The following is a 20609-nucleotide window of genomic DNA, read 5'->3' as shown; positions in this document are numbered from 1 at the left end:
AAAAAGTTAATACAAGCTTTTGCGAAGTATTGCAATCGTTCTCTTTCAGAAGCTGGAGAAAATAAAATGACATTTACACTCAGAATCTTCAATTTCAATTAGTTTGGTCGAAGATTCGGTTTCTAAGTTTTTTTGTTTAAGAGAAAAGTAATCCATTTTTTAATTCCGCTACTGCTTGTGATCATTGATTTTCGTCAAAAATAACTTCTTCTTTTTTTATACAGGTTAACAAACAGAACAATGATACAAGTAAACCTGGAAACGAAAACAAAGTTGGTAGCGGATTTGGACGCATCTTGACTGACAGCGAAAGAGTTGCAATGGCAAAAAGAAAGGAAGCCCGGGAAATAACTCATAAACAGAAAGCAGAAGCAGTATCAGTAGCCGCAAATATCAATCGATTACGTTCAACCCAAAGTTCTGTGGAACTACCAACCACACATCCATTAGATAACGATGCCGTAGTTACATCTTTTGAAGGTACGACTCACCTTAAAAGATTGTCCACATTCAATGGGAATTTACTACACCAGCGTAACACAGCAGTTCCTTCACATAAATCCGATCCGGCAAATATTCATTTGAAAATTGTAGAAGCGACAACTGATTCAGTCTCTGAGAAATTAAAAATGACCAGAAATAAGGTACAAAATTGTTGATACTTTTTTTTTTTTAAATTGTCACTTGCTTTTAAAAGCGCACTCACTATTCAGCATTTTTCAACAAGCTCGGTTTGGTCATTCAAACTACTTCGGGATGGGTTTTCTTTACATCTCTCTTGCTAACTTAGTAAAATGAAATTAAATTCGGTTACTCCAATTTATTATCTTTTAAAGACTATTTCGTTGTGGCTTAAAAAAATAGAAGCTCAATATCCTTGTAGAGTATTATTCATCTTTTTTTGGTGACTGATTGATTCATCCAAGAGGGGAAAAAAAATATTGCAAATTTAAGTCCTTTTTTTTAATTAACTTTTACCTTCTAAATTTTGATTAAGTAATCAGAATAAGGTAAAAATAAAGTTAATAGAATGTCATCATTTACATAATATGTAATATTTTCTGATGAATGAATTCCGAAAAATGACGAAATCTTGGCAAGGATAAATGAAAAAAATGGACTGAAATTGGCAATAATTTCTCTTCTCTCTTAATGTTGTTACTGCTTATATCTACTTAATTTCTTTGACAAATGTGATCTAATTTCTAGCCTCAAAAAATTAGAATATATTACTAATTTATGCTGCACATATAAAGGATAAGACTGCTACGAATTTGGGCAATTTTTTTTTTTTTTTTTTTTACTATTGCTGCGAAGAACTTTGACCTTGAATGAAACTCATTCAGTTAGTGCTAACAGAAAGAAATTACTGATCACATTCTGTTTAATTTCAGCAAGATATGAGTCCTTATTTATGAAATGTTCTGTTATTTATTTATTTATTGTGTCTGTGGTTAATGTTTGCACATTAACCATTAATTTTTATGAGGGCTGGACAAAAACTAACATATTGGTAACCACAGCTACTGTTGGCTTCTATTGCCTCAATTTACCAATATATTGAATAAATTATGCTATGATACAAATCGTTAATCTTTATCAAAAACCAACCAAAAAATCAACAACTGCAGGAAAATTTACATAACGTAAAGAGCAAAAAATAAAAATAATGTACGACATAACGGGCTAACTGGTGAACTACAGCAACAAGATAAACCATTTCAGAAACCCAACTTGGGCAGGTTTACGACTTATTAAGCTTTAATAAGTCAATCCAATCCTTTTTGTGAGAAGTTCAAGTAAGATGAATTTTTTTACTTTTGGTAAACTGAGGGTCACTTTTATACCAGGATTTTGATATATGATATTTGGATATTTTCCACATTTGGCCATCCCCCAAATTGATTACTTAATTGTATATATTATTTAAACATCAGTAATAATAAACTTGGATAACTCAGAAGTATAAAATTAATCGTAAGTAAAATATAACACTTCAGTTGATGAAAAAAGTAGAAAGAGAAAATATAGGTAATTAGAATTAAAACTACCGAACTGTTCAAAGTCCACTACTTGCACCAACTGTTTAACTTAAATACATAGGTATTTTCCCTTCAATTATTGATATCGGCACAATCAATCTCGCAGATAATAAGGTAAACTTGAAAAGACATCGTTTATATACTAAGTTTTCATATTTTCTTAAATATACACCAACTTTTACCAGGAAAATAAGCACATTTATAGAGAGCTGATTTGTAGCTTGCGCAGACACAACGCACAAGTTGTAGATTTATGTTTGTTATAAAGTTTAAATAAAATCATAAGAGCGATTCGAAAAAAATCTTACAAGTACGGTAAATTGATATTTCCGATCTGTCGATTCCCATCAAATTTGGAAATTAGGCAAGTCAGGACGATGAACAGTAATGGCACAATGAGGGAAGCCTAACTGTCCCGTTCTTCCAAAAGTGCCTTAATCAGCAAATTTTCCTGGAAAAATGTTTTAGATCTACTTATGTTATATCTAAATTAGTGCAGTTAGCTCACTAAATTTAAAGAAAATCTTAAGAGCCATTTTTGGGAGATATCCTGTAAAACTTAAAATTAAAATCTGTACAATTACAACACTTTTTCTTACTATAATGGAAGAGAAGTAAAAAGTTTGCTGAATGAGTATCATAATTCATGAAGCGTCAATTACGATAACCTATGTGTATAATGTTGCATCAATATTTTAATTGAGCTATCCGGAAGTTAAATTTTCCCAAAATTACAGGTTACAGAATCCTTAAAAAACTTTGTCAATGCTATAGTGCAGTCTTATCTTCGGTGTGCCTTATATAATTATAAAGAATTTACGTGCAAAATTAAAAATTATTCTACTCTAATATTCTAATTTTAGAAAGCGTTAACTAATTCTTCATCTCGAATTTACCCCTAGATTTCATTTATGAAATATTTGATTATTTCTAGGTGACTCGATTGTTTGAATCTTGTAACGATGTGTTCAAAACTGAAGAAAATTTTGAGAAATCTTACGGCCGTGAAACTCAACTTCTTATCAAATCACAAGCTCTTACTAATACAAACAGTTTATTGACGTAAATTGTGTTTTTGTTTTTATAATAAAGAATATTTTTCTTCTCGTTACATTACATTATTATAGTAAAACTAGATATTTTGGAAGAGAAAGCTTAATATTCATAAAATGTGATAAGTTTTTCTGTAATTGATTTTTTTTTTTTAAATTAACCAATGCTGCATATGTCATAAATTGACATAATAAGTATTATTTATTGATTTAATTGAGGATGATAAAGTTCAAATTTTTAGTATTTTGTGAATTTATTTGAATCAGAATGTATATTTTATGTATTTCTTTTTTCTTTTGTGACAAATGATTCTTTATTATCCCTAGATCCAAACTATTTTATTATTATAATTTTTTAAGTGCTACAATGAAAAGAATAATTGACAAACACCTAAAAGTATTTCTTTTTCATTGCAATATATCTACTATATTATTCCTGAAATAGTGGCTGTAAAAAATTATTGCTTGTCAGTTGTAACTAGTCTTAAATAATTTAAACTTTTTTTTTTTTTTACCTTTGATTTCATTTGTAATAGGTTATAATTATTTGATACTTCCAAATATTTGTCGTTAGATGTAAGAAGATTATTGTATGTTACTTGAGTTGATATAACTTTGTTACCGTCAAATTATTTCAAGATGATTATTTTATATTTATAATAGATACATTCAGAATGTTGCATTGTTTTCACCAGTAAGTGAAAATAAATCGTGCAGAGAACAAATCTGTGTATTATTTTCTCAAAACAGCCCAGTTTGTCTAAATGAGCTTAAAGTGAATTAAAAATCTACATTGAAAAGAAAATATTTTGCCCGATTTCAACAATTTCGAAACTTAAGCACGATAAACTCTTAAGGTTTATGAATAACAATTGAATTAGATACAAGTGCTGAAGGCACCTGGTAATTCAAGAAACCATCCAGCACATCACGTCTGCTTCTATTGTTCTAATCCAAAGGAAATAATTGATGGTTTCAAGTAATTATAAAAAAATGATGGCGAACAGTATCCTTAATATTTGAGGTAACAAATAATTTTTGATCAGTAATGTAAAAATAGACAGAATTGGTTTTTCGTTATAGTATTTTTCTTGATTTCTTTTAAGCTAATAATCGATATAATTTTGTCTAGTTTTCTTTTCATAATGAATTGATTCACAAGAATCGCTTCCTCTTAAAATATCTGCTCATGTTACAATCTCCTCGTAATTAATTGTTTATTGCTTAGAAGTTTCAGTAGGTGATGATTTTCTTAAAGTTCTTAAGGTAATCGTTGAATTGGATAAAATTGTCAGGTGGACAGAGATCTCCTGCAGGCATAATACCGATATTATTATTCAACAATAAATCTTTTCATTTTGTAACTGTAATGCCTCCTATATACTATTTGTAGTCGGCCCGCAATTACTATATACTTCTAGCATTTCCCTTACCCAGCTGCCTGATTTTTTATTGGTGAAGATGAAAATCATGTAAGACAGATCAACACAATTTTTGCGTTACAAATGGTTTGCGGAATGCATAGGGTTATAGACATGGAAAGACTGTGGGGGCGAAAAAAAAATATAGACCATGGTGGTGTGGGGTAGAAAATAGGGGTCTGGGGGCCAAGCCCCCAATTGAAATAAAATTATCAATATTATTTTAATTAGCTGTTTTGTTTTTTATTATGTCCTCATTTTTTTGTTAGTTTTTTAGCACTCTTTTTTACATTTTATTAATTTATATATTTTTTTTCATATTATAGAATATAAAATACTACCTATATAAAAAAATAGGTATGTAAATAGATTTTTTTTTACAAAATTAAAAATTCATATAATAAATACGATTGTGACATAAACATGCATATTACAAATTATAACTAAATTAGAAACCAGAAACTAATTTTAAAAATTGATTTATAACAAAAGTTGTTTGCGTATTTTCATTTGATCGATGCTTTCTGAACGTCTTTTTCATTTCGACTTCATTTGATGAACAGTTTTTCAGGTGATATTCCCAGTATGGGCTGTTTTCAACCTGAAAATCATTATTTAATGAGTTCATAGAGTTAATTCTGAATTAAAAAGCATTCTATTCAATGATACTACAAATAAAACAATAGTTTTTAAAGAAACACTTTTATCTTACAGGAATGAGAAGAAAAAATTGAAAATTAAGATTAAAGTTGAAATCTTTTAAACGGGTCAGTCTTTTAGAATGAACTCGTAGCATTGTAAAACTTGACAATAAATTATCTGAACTTGAATTAGTACTTTCCTGGTTAATGAAAAGAGTTCTGGAGAGTATTCTTATTAGGTGATTGTTTACGATTTGAACTAAGAAGGCACTAAGTAAAGTAATCGCCTATTTTTTTAACGACCAAGTGAACGGGACGGTTGCGGAAGAACATACTTTTATCAATTTTTCTAACGAATAAAATGTAAGTATTCGCGAGATTCGAACTGAGGATCTGCCACTTTCAAAGCAACGCTTCATAACCACTAGTCCAATACTCGCCCTTATGCATTAATCTATGTAAAATTACATTATTATGCAAATACATGCATTGTACTATGTAAAATACGTTTTAACCAAAACAAAGCTTCTTTATACCTAAGTAAAAAAAACCCTGAAAACAACTTAGGTAAATGCATTACGAAATTACTTGAGATGAAGTAAAGGTTTGTTCAGTGAATAATCATTCAGGATCTTAAAATATGAAATTATCACTCAGATCTGGGCATGCAACGAATATGACTACATTCCTTTAAATATCTTAATTGCTTCATCTAATATTTTTGTTCGTTGAGGCCATCTTTCATTCTCTTCTTATCTTACAAACAGGATGTTTTAATGATTTTTTAATGACACGAAGTGTTAGGTCATTTTTTCTCAATATTTTGCAGAACTTCACTTTTTAAATATTTCTAGATTCCTAGAAAAAAAATTGTTTGAACTGAGTGTTTTTTAACATTTTAACAATTCATATAATTAGGACATAGGAAATATCTAGAAATGAAACAAAAACAGAATAAAAGTCAAAACGATGATTAAATTGTGAGTTTACCTCGTGCTTGTCCTGTCTGATCAAGTAAAGAATGATCGCTACACCTTGAGGACAGAGAATTCTTAATCACCTAGTGCTATCCATTTTAACATTTTAGGCTAGATATAAAATAAAAAATACAATCAAATGAATGAGGTGAATCTCCAAACAAAAGTTCAACATTTCACTTTATCCAGGAATTTGATTTAACATTGCATGTTCAAGTAAAAAATGTCTCGAATAAGTTCAGCCTAAACATGAATAAACTGATAATTTTGTTTCCAAAACTCAACCTCCAATCTATTAACATTATTTCAATTCTTCACTAATATCAGGTCCTTAAAGCAACGTTATGAAACCATTTGCCAGTATTCGCACTTTTAGAGTTCTTTATTTTATTAAATTCAAAAACCGTAAAACAAAAACACTATTTGTACTCTTTCTTGCTGATAAGGATGCGCGCCAGACGTCTAGTGACAGTGGGTCTCGTCCCACTCTACGCAACACTATCACTAAGCTTTATTATTATAATGTATATTCAGTCTTACTCCTACTTATTAGTGATGGGCAGAACGAGTCCGTCTTTGGACTCGTTGGATTTGAATCAGTTCCAGGGTTGGAATCGATTCCAACAACTCGTTCACCGATTCCGGTCTCTGTACTTACCCTATGCATTAGTAAAAATGTCACGCAATTTATTAAAAAATATCATTAAATGTTAGCTTTCCCAGTTAATAACAAAACTATATTTCTTTAACACACATTGAGTACTATCCCTAATTTCCAATTGCACTGATAAATATAAAATTAACAACGTAACACAAAAATTAACATAAAAATAGACTAGTCAATTATAAAAATTAAAGCAATGCTGTTTAGTCATTATCTAGCTTGACCACTGGAAGACTGGAGTTAACGTGCTTCAAGAGGATCCAAGGTAGAGAAACGGAAATGGGTAGGAAATTATTCCCATAAAAAAAATTCTAACCCTTCAAGCAAAATGATAATTACTCATAAATAAAGAAATATTTATTTACTAGGACTTGTATATCAAGCTTTAAAAATATTATCTTATTATCTTACGAAAAGAAAAAGCTGTGTGCTTAATCTTTAACATAGCGCTGGACACTCTTATTCTTATCTTCATTGGGTAAGTTTAACCGTGTACATAACCGTGAGACAGTCAAAGTAACACTGAGCCAAAATTTAGTATTACCTAATTGGTTTACTTACTGCAGTATCCCTCCCACTCTATCACCAATTTCACAAACATTCATCGATTGGAAATAATTTTTAGTTAAATATTCGTTTTATTTGAATACAAAAAACATTATAACGCTTTCTTAAGATGATTTTAATTTTTAAAATTTGTTTTTGTCCATTACTCTTATATAATACGAAGAATTTCAAATAAAATATAATATACAAACACAATGATCTAGTATGCAGGTGGAGTCAGTCCTCGTTACCATAGCAATGGAACCGTTAAACAACTCCGGTTCCAGCTCCAGCAATTTCTATTGGCTAGATTCAGTGAACGAAAAAATGGAACGAGTCCGGTTTCAAAAGGATTTAAATCACTCCGGATTCGACTCCACCAACTCCAGTGGATTTAACCAATGAAAATGCTAGAGCTGGGCCGGAGTCGTTTAACGGTTCCGTTGTCATGGAAACTACGACTGACTCCACCTGCACACTAGATCATTCTGTGTTTGTATATTATATTTTATTTGAAATTCTTCGTATTTTATAAGAGTAATGGACAAAAACAAATTTTAAAAATTCAAATCATCTTAAGAAAGCGTTATAATGTTTTTTGTATTCCAATGAAACGAATATTTAACTAAAAAATATTTTCAATCGATGAATGTTTGTGAAATAGGTGATAGAGTGGGAGGGATACTACACTAAGTAAACCAGTTAGGTAATACTAAATTTTGGCCCAGTTTTACTTTGACCGTCTAGCTGACATGTACACGTTCAAGCTTACGCCAATGAAGATGAGAGTAAGAGTGTCCAGCGCTAAGTTTAAGATTAAGCACACAGCTTTTTCTTTTTGTAAAACAATAAGATAATATTTTAAAAGCTTGATATTCAATTCTTAGTTAATAAATATTATGAGTAATTATAATTTTGAAGGGTTAGAATTTTTATGGAATAATTTCCTACCCATTTCCGTTTCTCTACCTTGAATACTCTTGAAGTAAGTTAACTCCAGTCTTCTAGTGGTCAAGCTAGATAATGACAAAACTGCATTGCTTTAATTTATATTTGACTAGCCTATTTTTGTGTTAATATTTGTATTACGTTGTTAATTTTATATTTATCAGAGCAATTGGAAATTAGGGATAGTACTCAATGTGTGTTAAAGAAATATAGTTTTGTTATTAACTGGGAAAGCTAACATTTAATGATATAATAATATAATAAATTGCGTGACATTTGTTCTTATGGGCGCTAATGACCAAGATGTCGATGCGCCGGAAAAAAAAAAAAAAAAAAAAAAAAAAAAAAAAAAAAAAAAAAAAAAATTTGTTCTTATGTTTAATCGTTCCAAACCTTCTGCTGCCTCATTTTCATTTTTATTTGCCTAAATTTTTTGGGGCGGGGCGGAATCACTTTTTTTAAAAATAGGGATTTGAATCAACTCGTTCCACCATCGGACTCGTTCCAATGGAACGAGTCCGCTCAAATAGCCCATCACTACTACTTATCCCTTGGCCCTAATGGTTGATCATAAAAACATAACCATCGTTTCTTCTAAAATCAATATTTAAGTTAAAAGTGCTAAATAAATTAATTTATATCCATTAAACACAAAATTTTTACAATATTTAAAATATGAGGGAATATAACCTATTTTAACCTTCCTAAAACTGTAAATTTACTCTACACCTATCTTTTCAGCAGATCTGTCCTGTTGTTTGTGTCGGTACTGATTAGATGTGATTGCAGAGGATGTAAAATTGCTTCATAAGTGTATATACGATTGTTTCACTTTTCAGCATTTCGATCTTCCTTATTAATTTAGAGGATATTTATTCAATCAACAAATATGATACGATTCATTTTAATCCAAAACAGAGCCGGAAAAACACGTCTTGCTAAGTGGTATATGAATTTTGATGATGATGAGAAGCAAAAATTAATTGAAGAAGTTCATGCTGTAGTGACCGTAAGGGATGCAAAACACACTAATTTTGTTGAATTTCGTAATTTTAAGATTGTTTATCGACGATATGCTGGATTATACTTCTGCATTTGTGTTGATGTAAACGATAATAATCTCTGTTATCTAGAAGCTATACATAATTTTGTTGAAGTTCTAAACGAATATTTTCATAATGTTTGTGAATTAGATCTTGTTTTCAACTTTTATAAAGTTTACACTGTAGTTGACGAAATGTTTTTGGCAGGGGAAATTCGTGAAACCAGTCAGACTAAGGTGTTAAAGCAGTTGCTCATGTTAAATTCCTTAGAATGAATTTTCTCATTTATAAACATATTTTATAATCAGTCCAAATTAAATAACAAATGTCGAATACTTAAAAGTTGTATTATTCTGTTCATTCTATGTATTACCTTATAAATGCTCTCTCTTGTATATATATATATATTTCATTTAAGAAAGTAAATACAGTATTCTAATTTAATCTAAATATGAAGCTCTGTTATAATTATTACTTTACATAATAATCTTAATAAAATTTGTCTATCTATCGCTATTTCTGTGAGCACATCTCCTAAAATGACCTTTGAAACCACTAAGACTTTCTTGTAATCCAATAGGATGGATTGATTCTTAAACAAAATCAGTTATGGTCTTTTAATAGGATCTGCCATCATAACAAATATGTACATAGTTACAACTTTATTTTGGATTATTAATCAAATAAGCAAGTGTGGTAGAAAATTACGATGATTAATGATTGAAGGAATGCATGTTAAAGTGGCGATAAATTTTATCAAAGGAAGTTAGGTAAATTTTGGTATCATACTTTTTTTTAGAGTTTTTTTTGTTGCTGTTTAATTTATTAAAAAAACAAACATAAGAAATTATATTAAACCTATTTTAAGCTGGTTGAATGAAGTATGTTAAACGATTAAGCAAGCACTCACCAGTTCGATTCCATATTACTTAGTAAGTAAAAGTTATACTGTTGCAAGGTTGAACAGTTGAATTCTAAGCATGCTACTCTATTCAGATGTTGAGTTATGAACGTCATCACTGAGCTTTTGTTTTTTCTTCGAGGAGTTTTTTCTAGTTCTTAAATTTCTGTGTAGAAGCTTTACTTACTGTCCATGTTAGCTTACGATGATCTTCCTTGCTATAGCACCTTCCTGCACAGAGTATTCTGATCACTGTCCAGCCCAGCGTGTTAAATATTATTACTTTCACTAGATCTTATTCACTGTATAAATTATCCTTCTCCGGATGCTATTCTCTTGAACTTATATCACGGGTACTTTTCGAAGGTCAACTAAGTTTCTTCAACTTCAAAAACAAAAAAAAATTCCACTTTTTTCTTGATGTCAAGTTGGGGTGGCCGCTTTTTTCTCAATAACTTTTGTCACTTTTGGGGCACAAATTTCAATTATAGTAGATCCGTGGCATAAATGAAACAACTATATGCGAAACATTCGGTGGTGGCCACTGGAACTTGAGGGAAATACCTCTACATTCTGATCATCATAACAAATTCTAATCTTTAATTTCTTTTGAAATGAAACGTGAAGTTTATTATAAAGTTAAGTTATATGACGACAAACTTTAGAGATGGTATAAAAAAATTGCTGTACTATTTACAAACACAGTATGTAATGAGCTAAGCGGACAGGTCAAAATATTGACTTTATTAAATTCTTGAGCACATAGAATAATATAACACAAAGCACTTATCAAAGAAACTTAAAAAAGGTTTTTTCAAAATGTAGGAATCTTGATGTGTTCAGACCGTAGCTCAGCAGAATACAGCAGTTGGCTAGTTATTTAACTTATTTCGACTTTATTGTTGAAGAAACATTTTCCTTCTAGAAAATGAAAAGTAAGTGAAATATAAACCCCTCATAAACCATTAATTCCATTCCAGGAATTAAAGAGGCATTATTTAAGTAACCAAAGAAACAATCTATTATTATAATAAATACTGTATTCCATTAATTTAACGTTTATTGTAAAGATTAAACAAATGTTACAATGAAACCAAGAAAAATGTCTAGAAATTTGTTTTTTTATCTTTGCTCAATAAAATATTTTATATCTAAACAGTTGTTTTCGGTATTAAAACAAAAAAATCTAAATTAAAAAGTATAATATTTTTATCTACATTAATTTTCAAAATTATTAATAAAAATAAATAAGTTTTACTTTTAAAAGACTTTGTAACTTTTCAAAGTTACATTGGACTTATCAACTAATTTAAATGTACTCCCTTTTTTATTTCGTGGTAAATCCAAAATGAAGAGCATTTTTTAACTACAACTTCCTATCACATATATTTTTGATCTATAAGCCAAAATCATCAATTCAAACATTAAAAATGAAATGTTTCCATTTTTATTTTATTTGCTACCCACTTTTCGCACATAAATGCGTTAGAACACATTACTAATAATTAATTTTATCCTTAATTCATTTTGATTTCAATAAAGACTGCAATAAGTAAATCGAAATGAACAGTTTCGAGAAATAAAAATAAATGAACATTACTTTATTATACAAAAATAGTTTCATTCCTTGTTTTTGAGGCTTAATTTTGTTTTAGACTCATAAATTAAGCATAGAATGTTTTTTGCAAATCGCAGTTTGATCTTAAAAAGAACAATTACTTTTTGAACAGAGTTTTATAAAAGTTTTCTATTTAACTAAATTTATTGTAGATCAGTTTATATTAAGGAAAGTGAAATTCTTAGACATATTTTTATTTTGGAATAACTTGCTTCCAATTCTGGCATGAGAAGATAAGCGTACTTATACGTCGGTAGCTGCGTTGTTTGTCATGCATAATTCTGGAAAATGTACAGGCAAATCACACTAAGTGTGGACTTTGATTCAAAATTGCTTACGGCATTTCGGACGTACTAAGTGCACTAATCTACCCCAGCCTGAGCATATACTCGATGATTACTGACTTTAAAAATTGTATATATTTAGTTGAAACAACTAATCGGAACCATTTACAAAAGTATCATAATTACATATTTAATTCTGAATTTAAGAAGCGCTAAATTATGTAAAGGAAAAATTCTAATTTTTAAAATTATTCTTACAGGCAGTAATAATAAAAATATTACATTATTCTTAAGAAAAATAATATTTACTGTTATTTCAAACAACAATAAAAGTCACTTAATTCATATCATTATAATTACAATTTTTGATATATTATTGATTTTTTTAACTAATGATTTTTTGAAACTAATGAATTGAACATTATTTAAAGTAGAAATCTCACAATTCAAGCAAGTACATATGTCCCGACTTATCTTTTCTAATATTACCGAAAGCAAATTATTATAATCAGTTGAAAAATAAAACAAAACACTCTTATTGTATACACAAATTAATCACAGTTTAGTGGTAACGTTTCAAAAATAAAATTTAAGTTAAAACTGACTAATGATTAAAATAAATAAAATACTGATTAAACCAAAAAAAGATTTTTTCTGATATTTAATGTTCATTATGTACTTATTTGAATGCTATAATAGACCTCTGGTTTCTATTTTACAGAAGAAGCAGAATGAGCTTTATAAATACAAAATAAAAAAGAATGTACTGTGTAAAAGAATTTAAAAATTTCCTGATATCTCTTTTTGAGCTTATATTCACCTTAATTAAAGATTACTTTAACGGAAAAATCAATTTCATGTAAAAAATGAAAAATATTCACCTGAATCTCTGTAAAATTATTAATTGTCAAATAATTATCAACACTATTCCCACCATCAAATCTAATAAACAATTACAATCCATTTTGAAAACAGTTTAAATTAAAATTTCTTCTGGTACCTGCAGTTTATTGCAATTTATAGATCATCTAAATGACATTAAATTGAACATAATCAAAAAGTGTACAATTGCAATATTTACAGTTTAAGCGAATAAATTCAAATTATTAAATTCTATTAAGCATAGCTCTCAACATTAAGGTAATGGGTTTACGAAAGAAAACATTCTTAAAATGCATCAAGACTGAACAGCATGTGTACTTACTTGTGAAGTTCAAGTTACTGCAGCGGGAATGCTGTTATCTATATGGATCATTACTGTAACGTTTGCTGCGCACAATAATATAAGAAAGTAAAATTAACTAAATTATTTTGCGATATTGAGAGAACATCCTGGTAAGGCCGAAAACACCAGCAAACTAATTAGTAAATTAATAGGTAAAAGTAATACTTGCAAATTTTTTTTATTGTGGAATACGAACCTACAAATCATGCAGTGGTAAAATAAATTAGGAATAATTACCTAAGGACGTATCTACAAAATCCACTTTCTGAAAAAAGTCTCCCAATAACCCACTTCCCTAAATCGGTTTTCTTTAAGCGTAAATTTGATTTGGAAAAGTTTTTCTATTTAGATGATATACCAAAAAAACTGCTTCTTTATTCAATCCACAATCTTATATCCTTGTGAGAATATCATGAACCGAACTGATAGTAAAATCCTCAGAGTAAATAATAAATAGAATTCACGATTCAAAAATAGAATTAAGCCTTTATTTTTTTCTTGGCATTTCTACAACCACAACGGTACTTTTTTCTTTCTTTCTTTCATTATAAATCGCCAACAAAATATAAGTCGCATATCCACTTTTACGGTAAATGGAAACTCTTTCAGAAGAATCTCTCTTGCCTACTTTACAAGAATCTCCCTTCAAAGTTAGGGAAATAAAAATAAAAATGTATTTTAAGATTGCCGTCTCAGCCAGATTTGCTGACACAAAACGCTATAGCATTTTGGACAATAACAAAAAACTCGCAACAATTTTATTATTACCCACGCTAATGTATACTTGTTCATTATTTACGAATAATTGTCGTTAATTACGACTAGAACATTGCTACAAAAATTTGAAAATATATAGTACCAATGATAGGAAATATTGCTTTTTGATCCAAAACAAAGACTGCGTCGTTAGTACATTGTCTGTCACGGCCTATATTAATAAGATAGGTGAGAAAAAAAAAAATTGGTGGAAGATAAAAAGAATATTATGATGCTCATCTTGAAAACAGATTCAATCACCCTAAACCTTCTCTTACTTGTTTCCTACGATTTAGGGTTAGATATGACCTATAGATTTGCTTTGTGGAAAGCAACCAAACAAAAACCATTTCCGTATTAGTTATTTTTTTCTTTCGATAACTAATTTTCGTTTTTTTTTTTTTAGCTCGTGAGAGGCATTTGCTTTCTAAGATAAAGTAAAAACTAAGTCAAACCAGTTCTCCGGATTAAGAGGCGCAATCACTTGTAACCTTTTAGCTAAAGGAACTAATGCGTACAAGCCCGATTTTGATCATGTTTACAAGAAAAAAGAAAGACAGCATTACGTAACTTCCTTAAATTCAATAATTGAACTTTAAAATAGAAACAAATAATCACGTGACGTCTAAAACAACAAGGTATTTTCCACATTTGAAACGAAAAAAGTAATAACACAAGTAAGATGAAAATGCAATTAAAAAAAAAAAAAAAACTGGACGGAGCTACAAAAAATCGAATAGCAAGTGAATGAAAATTCTTTCACTCTCAAAGAAGAATTATCTTACGACAAATCACAAAAGTGCTATGGAAATTATAGAGATGCGATAACAGGAGAAAAAGAATGGGTTAGGTATGCATATATAAAAAAAAAAGTCGAAGTAAACCTTCACCAGGGATCATAGCAACAAGTGGGTAACATGTTCCACGAAGAGAGGAAAGCTTCCGAGGACTTGTTCAGGGTAGTTCAGCAAATTTGTAGAATAGGAAATATAACTAGAAGTAGAGAGATGGCTTAGGAAAAAACAGTTAGTGAAAGCAGGGTCTCGACATCACTTTACCGAAAAAAGGTATGGATTAAGTTGAAGAACAAACTCACCTTTGTCCCTTTCAGTTTAAAGCTTTTCTCAGCTAATCAGATTAAGTTTTGGGACCGTATAGTGAAAGTTGATAACCACATTTCAAAGCTAATGGTTCCCTCTGTCCAAAAATGGCTATTATTATAAACATCAGAAATTAATGTTTAGTTGTGTACTAAATTAAATAGGCGATAAAACGCGAGATAAAAATCTTCATAAATCAACATATTGCCACAAACTCCTAGCCAGAGGGTTTACACTGAAAGGGTCAAAAAAGCTGGATATTAACGTCACTTAATTTTTTAGATTTAAACAATAAATTCCGACGCTAAGTAAAAACCATTCATGATTTCGATAGAACGAACGATCGAACATATTCATACAAATAGTTGACATCAATTCTGTAATAATTACAAGAAATAAAATTTTATAGGCGTAAAAAGTGGAATAATATTCTAATTGTTAAGAAAATGTTATTAGGTTATTAAAAACATTATGTTCAATTTTTGGGTGTCGCAAACTTTCTTACTGAATTTAATTATAATATATTGTTGTATATATACTAATATTTCCTACTTAGGCTCTACTATCAGTGATTTTTTAAAAACAAAGAAACTATTTCATTGCTACTTTCTATTTTGTTGCATAAGAAAAATAAATACTCAAAGTATTTCCAAAAATAAACTTTTACAATTATCTTGAAATAACAATAAATAAAATCAATCGAAAGTTAAGTAATCATTTAGCAAAAGGGTTTCAGTAGCATGGTATTTTAAACATATAATTTATATTTAAAGCAGTCTTTTTTTTCCTTTTTTTTTTTTTTTAATTCTTCTATATAAACTATATTCCATCAATAGGCAAATTTGAAGGTAACATGGGAATGAAATATATTTTACCTGTCATGTTAGATGTGTCTGCCATTGTAAGAAAATATCGGCTAGTATATCTTTCACGGACTGGTTCATCGACCTTTTTCGGGTTGTACAATTTTCAAGTTGACTTGAGTGAAAACTGAAGATGCTAATTAGAATTGTAAAACACATATTCTAAATAAACACGAAATAGGTCGATGCCAAAAATGAGTTTACCAAGTAAAAACCTCTGATATTTTGTTTGTGTAGGTTAGGCTTATTAAATATTACCATATACATATTACCTTAATTTAAATGTATAACAGCGATTTCGTTCTATATTCTTGTTCTTTAAATATCATTTCTGACGATAACTTTAAATAAGTCTTTTTAATCTTCAACTTAGTTTCACATCTCCTCCATCATCTTCATCTTCCTCGCTGTCTTCAGTAATTCTGGCTGGCCTTGTAAATTTTTTAACAACAAACCGACCTATTGAATATATGAAGGCCAAAGAAATCAGGTACAAAAGAACAGTAGAAAGTTTTACTACTAGGTTGGTTTTTTTGGACATTGTCACAGAATAAAGCAAGAATGATCCATATCCTAGCCTGACCACCAAGAATAATGCTGGAAAAACGGAAACATTTATTAAAGTTGACAATAACAAAAATTATTTATAAGAAAGAAGAAAATATTTTAAAATTCTTAACGTTAATTTATACACTTTGAGTTCTAATGCATTGTACCATTCAACCTTCTATTAATGAATATATAATGCTAATGCACAAACATGATGTACCTTGTAAAGGCCACATGAACCACAGTAAGGCTAAACTCGCAGAAACAGCTTACGGAGCCTAAGATGCGTTAAAGCGCATTTTTCTGATAGAACCGTGGCAGTGATCCCATAATCAACTTCTCTCTCCTCCAGTTGCAGTCATTTTTGTTCGGAAAACGTATTTTACTTGGACATAAGACGTTTGTGGAAGTCAAAACCCAGTAATATGATTGTTAGAGTAGGGAATGGGAATTCATCTTTATGAAAACTGGAGAGTTTATTTTGAAAATTAAGTTTAAAAACCCAAAGAGCTATGTTTATACGTTAGAAACGCTCTGACATTGTTTAGGGTGTTTATATTTCATTCATATTGCTTGTAACGGCTTTTCATCACATTTTCGGAAATGCATATTATATAAAATACTGGAAAGATAGTTGCTTATGCAACCTCATTTGCTTAAATTTAATTGGCTTACTAAGGTTCGACTATTCAACTCCACTGACTTTTCTAATGAAATTTAAACATGATAAGATAAGGAATGAATGTAATATTTAGATCGTGCCAAAACTGATAAATTAGAATACTTACTTAAGAATAAATATTCGACAAAATTGTATAAAGGTGTATTTTTTTTATTGAAAGTTCGTAAAAACCAACGAGCTTGAAGTAACGGATTAGTCAATTCTAGACTTCCAAGTCCTCCAATTGCTTCGGCGCCTTAAAATAATACAAACATTATTACAATAATAATGAATCTTATGTTTTTTGGTGCAATGAAAGGCACATCAACATCTAAGGTCATTGACGCCTAGAGTTTTGTTCAGTGCCTGTCCGGATAGTGAACAGAAAAGAAGCTTCTAGGAAGAGAAAATCTAAGAGCCGACAGCTGGATTTGAATCAGCAGTACTCGGCACTAAGCTAATCCCTTATCTAATGCGTCATATTACTTTTAATAACAGTATTTATTGAGTTATTGTGCATTTACCTGATTTTCCATCTAAGAGTATAAATAAAATTGCTACAATACTAGCAAGATGATGTATTAACATAATTTTAGGCTCAGGTTGATATCTAACGCACCAGAAAAAGTCATAAATAAAATATCCAATACTTATTAACATTGTAACATTCTGGGTTACTGTATTTGGTTCCCCTATAAAAATAAATTTAAAAAAATTATATATTTACATATATAATAAAAATAAACGTTATAGAAAAAATCTTATCAAAATAAATAAAAAGTAAACTAGTAATGAAAAATTGTTTAACGATAAATTTTATTAATAATAAAATCGAATCAGACTTTTGAAACTTCACTAGTCTTAAGCGGAATTTTCTCTATAAGTACAAAAGAACTAAATTTCAATTGTAGAAAGGGATTTAATTTTTTTTTTGAAAATCGATGGAACCATATCCTCTTTGATAGTTACCTCCTCCTACTAAGTTTAAATAGTCACAATGAATGATTTCGCATTTTTTTAAATCTTACTTTACTCATTAGGCTGAAAATATATTAGTCCTTCTAATATCATAAGCGTTTTTTACAAGCATACGCTTTGCAATGCCACAGCAATAAAATTCACTTTCGCTCCACATACAATGTATCTAGAAAATGTGAGGGCCAAGTTATTGGTAAATTAGATTGAACGATGACTAGCTAGGATTAAGCGAATGTATGTCCAAAGTGTTGTTTTAAAAAAAATACTTTTAAACAGATAACACTGATGTATTTTATATCAATGAAAAATAATTCTTGTTACACATTGGGATTTGTTTCAAACGAGACACCCTATTTTTTTTTTAACTCGTTCTTTGAACTATCAATTTATTTGTAATTTTACAGAAACAGGTGCTTGCATGAAATTTGTTCCAGTTGGATTCAGTTTTCTTCTTCTTCTTTTATTTCATTATTGTTTTAGCAACAGAATTAGAACATAGATATCTTCATTTTCTTATATACAAAATATTTTCATAACCACTTTTTCCTGGCATTTCCTCTACGATGATTCTCTCTTTGTTTTTTTAATTCTCTATTAAAACACGTTCATTTGCACACAAAATAATTAGAAATTCCGAAATAAATACATTGCTATATCCAAATATTTAAAAGTAAACATTATAATAAATTTTACAACAAAATATGGCAGAAATCTACATTAAAAGTATAATATTTTTGAAGAATTTCAGTTTCTTTGACACTGCATTCTCTTACAGACAATTTCACATAGTTAAGAATGTCTAGTTATTCTTTGTGATATGTGAGTTATTCTATGAGAATGTTAGAAGAAATCTATCTGCTTTTGGTGACGTTGAAAAATCTTTAAAGACAGATGAGAATGGCGATAAAACAACTTTCTTATGAAGATAATTATTAGGTCATAATCAAGTATTTTTCTATGCTTAGTACTCCGATCCCTCATTTTCTACATTAAACTTCGGATTGGACGCTTTTTATATGGAAAAAGTTTAGTAGGCTACACTAAAATAATAATACTTTAATAATGAAACTTCGCAGACAAACTATTCAGAGCGAAAGTTGAAAATGACCATAAAATAGCAACGTGCCTTCTCAAAATGCTACTTAGGGCCAATAGAAGCAAGTCAGGAGTATAGATGGAAGTATTAAATAAATCACTTAATTTATTTAAAGAAGAACTATGAGATAAATCACAAATGCATTGGTTAATTACTTTTCACATAAGGCAATTAAAATAATGCCTTACTCTCATAAAGAAAGAACATGAAGTCTTAAAAACTGTTTTCATTCAATCAACAATTTTTTATTTTAAGATATACGAATAAAGTTCAAACCATAATAATATTTCACATACTTAAAAAAAGAAGAAAAAGCTGATGTTTCCATTTTACTTTAAAACAAATGATTATGCAAACAAAAAAGGAAAATGATAATTCTATTAAAATATAAAATTATTAATTTGAACTAATTACATGTTGGAGATAATGATAAATTTCCTAGTGAACTATGCAATGAAATTTTGGCCACATTTTAGGAGAATGTATACTAATTATTTTTGTGTTGTTAAAGCACAATAAGTCGTTTGTGGCTGCGGTACCGTGGGACATAGTTCCCGTCCCTTTTCTAATTGTGTAAGATCCTTTAACTTATAAATTTTTTATTGGCATTAATTATTGCTTAACATAATCACAGTAGTATTATTTATTTACATGAGTTTCAAATTAAAATTTTACTGTCAAAAGTATTGGTGGAGAAATTTCATCATTAAATTAATAGAGTTACCTGGATCATACAGAGGATTTGGTCCTAATTGCAGCGAGATGTATGCAAAAATTACGACAACTACCGCATGCAACGCTGCTACTATTCGTGCCGTAAACTCTGGTTCAGTTATAAAAATTCTTCTGAGCTTGAGATACATATAATACCAACCAAAAGAAGAAATTGTGGTAAAAAAAATTACTGAAAAAAAACTTGTATCAAACATGGTTACATTTTTCTTTAACACCAAGGAGACAAATTCAGCCGAATATAATTTAGTTTTTGCAGGTAAGCCTGATATTATTCTAGAATTTCTAATTCATGCTAAGTAATAAGCATCCTATGGGAACCTAAACTTTTGCATTTACGTATATGAAGGACATATTAAACCTATTCACTTAGATAAAACCACAATGGAAGGTTCAGAATTAAAGTGCCCGCTCATCAGCTGGCTGGATGCCAGGCAATTTTAATGCCATGAAGTGGAAGATTTAGTTAATAATTAATAATGAAAATTGATAATTACAACATTTGTTTTTCA

The 20609-nt window shown here is 29.4% G+C and overlaps 3 protein-coding genes and 1 long non-coding RNA gene across 8 annotated transcripts in view; 2 read left to right on the top strand and 2 right to left on the bottom strand.

The window, feature by feature from the left end:
• The window catches only part of plx (PTB_TBC1D1_like and TBC domain-containing protein plx), a 74292-nt gene extending 70473 nt beyond the window's left edge, over positions 1–3819 (top strand). For 4 of the 5 annotated variants that reach the window (XM_074134050.1, XM_074134051.1, XM_074134053.1 and 1 more), the window contains 2 exons: positions 225–644; positions 2977–3819. In XM_074134050.1, the coding sequence (XP_073990151.1) occupies positions 225–644; positions 2977–3108 (552 nt within the window). In that variant the 3' untranslated portion in view covers positions 3109–3819. The remainder of the gene's footprint in view (positions 1–224; positions 645–2976) is intronic. The other variant, XM_074134052.1, reaches the window with a different exon arrangement.
• A 928-nt stretch (positions 3820–4747) lies between these two features.
• LOC141457304 (uncharacterized) lies at positions 4748–8400 on the bottom strand. The gene is made up of 3 exons (XR_012460300.1): positions 6147–8400; positions 5745–6014; positions 4748–5116 (listed from the first exon to the last, which is right to left on the bottom strand). It is a non-coding gene; the product is annotated as an uncharacterized lncRNA (long non-coding RNA).
• A 430-nt stretch (positions 8401–8830) lies between these two features.
• AP-2sigma (adaptor protein complex 2, sigma subunit) lies at positions 8831–9850 on the top strand. The gene has a single exon (XM_074134073.1). It carries the CDS (start codon positions 9181–9183, stop codon positions 9607–9609), a length of 429 nt encoding a protein of 142 aa, XP_073990174.1. The 5' UTR covers positions 8831–9180; the 3' UTR covers positions 9610–9850.
• A 1427-nt stretch (positions 9851–11277) lies between these two features.
• On the bottom strand, positions 11278–20506 carry LOC141457299 (TLC domain-containing protein 5-like). Its single transcript, XM_074134069.1, has 4 exons — positions 20090–20506; positions 17816–17983; positions 17419–17547; positions 11278–16678 (listed from the first exon to the last, which is right to left on the bottom strand). Exons 1-4 carry the CDS (start codon positions 20292–20294, stop codon positions 16446–16448), a joined length of 735 nt encoding a protein of 244 aa, XP_073990170.1. The 5' UTR covers positions 20295–20506; the 3' UTR covers positions 11278–16445.
• Positions 20507–20609: the final 103 nt, after the last annotated feature.

The sequence above is a fragment of the Rhodnius prolixus genome, unplaced genomic scaffold, assembly GCF_049639745.1.
Source record: "Rhodnius prolixus isolate KJV_2025 unplaced genomic scaffold, Rpr scaffold_10, whole genome shotgun sequence".
In the NCBI taxonomy this organism is placed as follows: Eukaryota; Metazoa; Arthropoda; class Insecta; order Hemiptera; family Reduviidae; genus Rhodnius; species Rhodnius prolixus.
The sequence above is the reverse complement of the archived record's forward strand: the minus strand, read 5'-3'. Positions and strand labels throughout refer to the sequence as shown.

Excerpts from the sequence above, each read along its gene's own strand:
- LOC141457299 (XM_074134069.1), bottom strand. The coding sequence starts at position 20,294 with ATGTTTGATACAAGTTTTTTTTCAGTAATTTTTTTTACCACAATTTCT. Across the intron at positions 17,984-20,089 it reads AAATCCTCTGTATGATCCAG|GGGAACCAAATACAGTAACC; the intron begins GTAACTCTATTA and ends TTATTTTTATAG. Across the intron at positions 17,548-17,815 it reads ACTCTTAGATGGAAAATCAG|GCGCCGAAGCAATTGGAGGA; the intron begins GTAAATGCACAA and ends TATTATTTTAAG.
- AP-2sigma (XM_074134073.1), top strand. The coding sequence starts at position 9,181 with ATGATACGATTCATTTTAATCCAAAACAGAGCCGGAAAAACACGTCTT.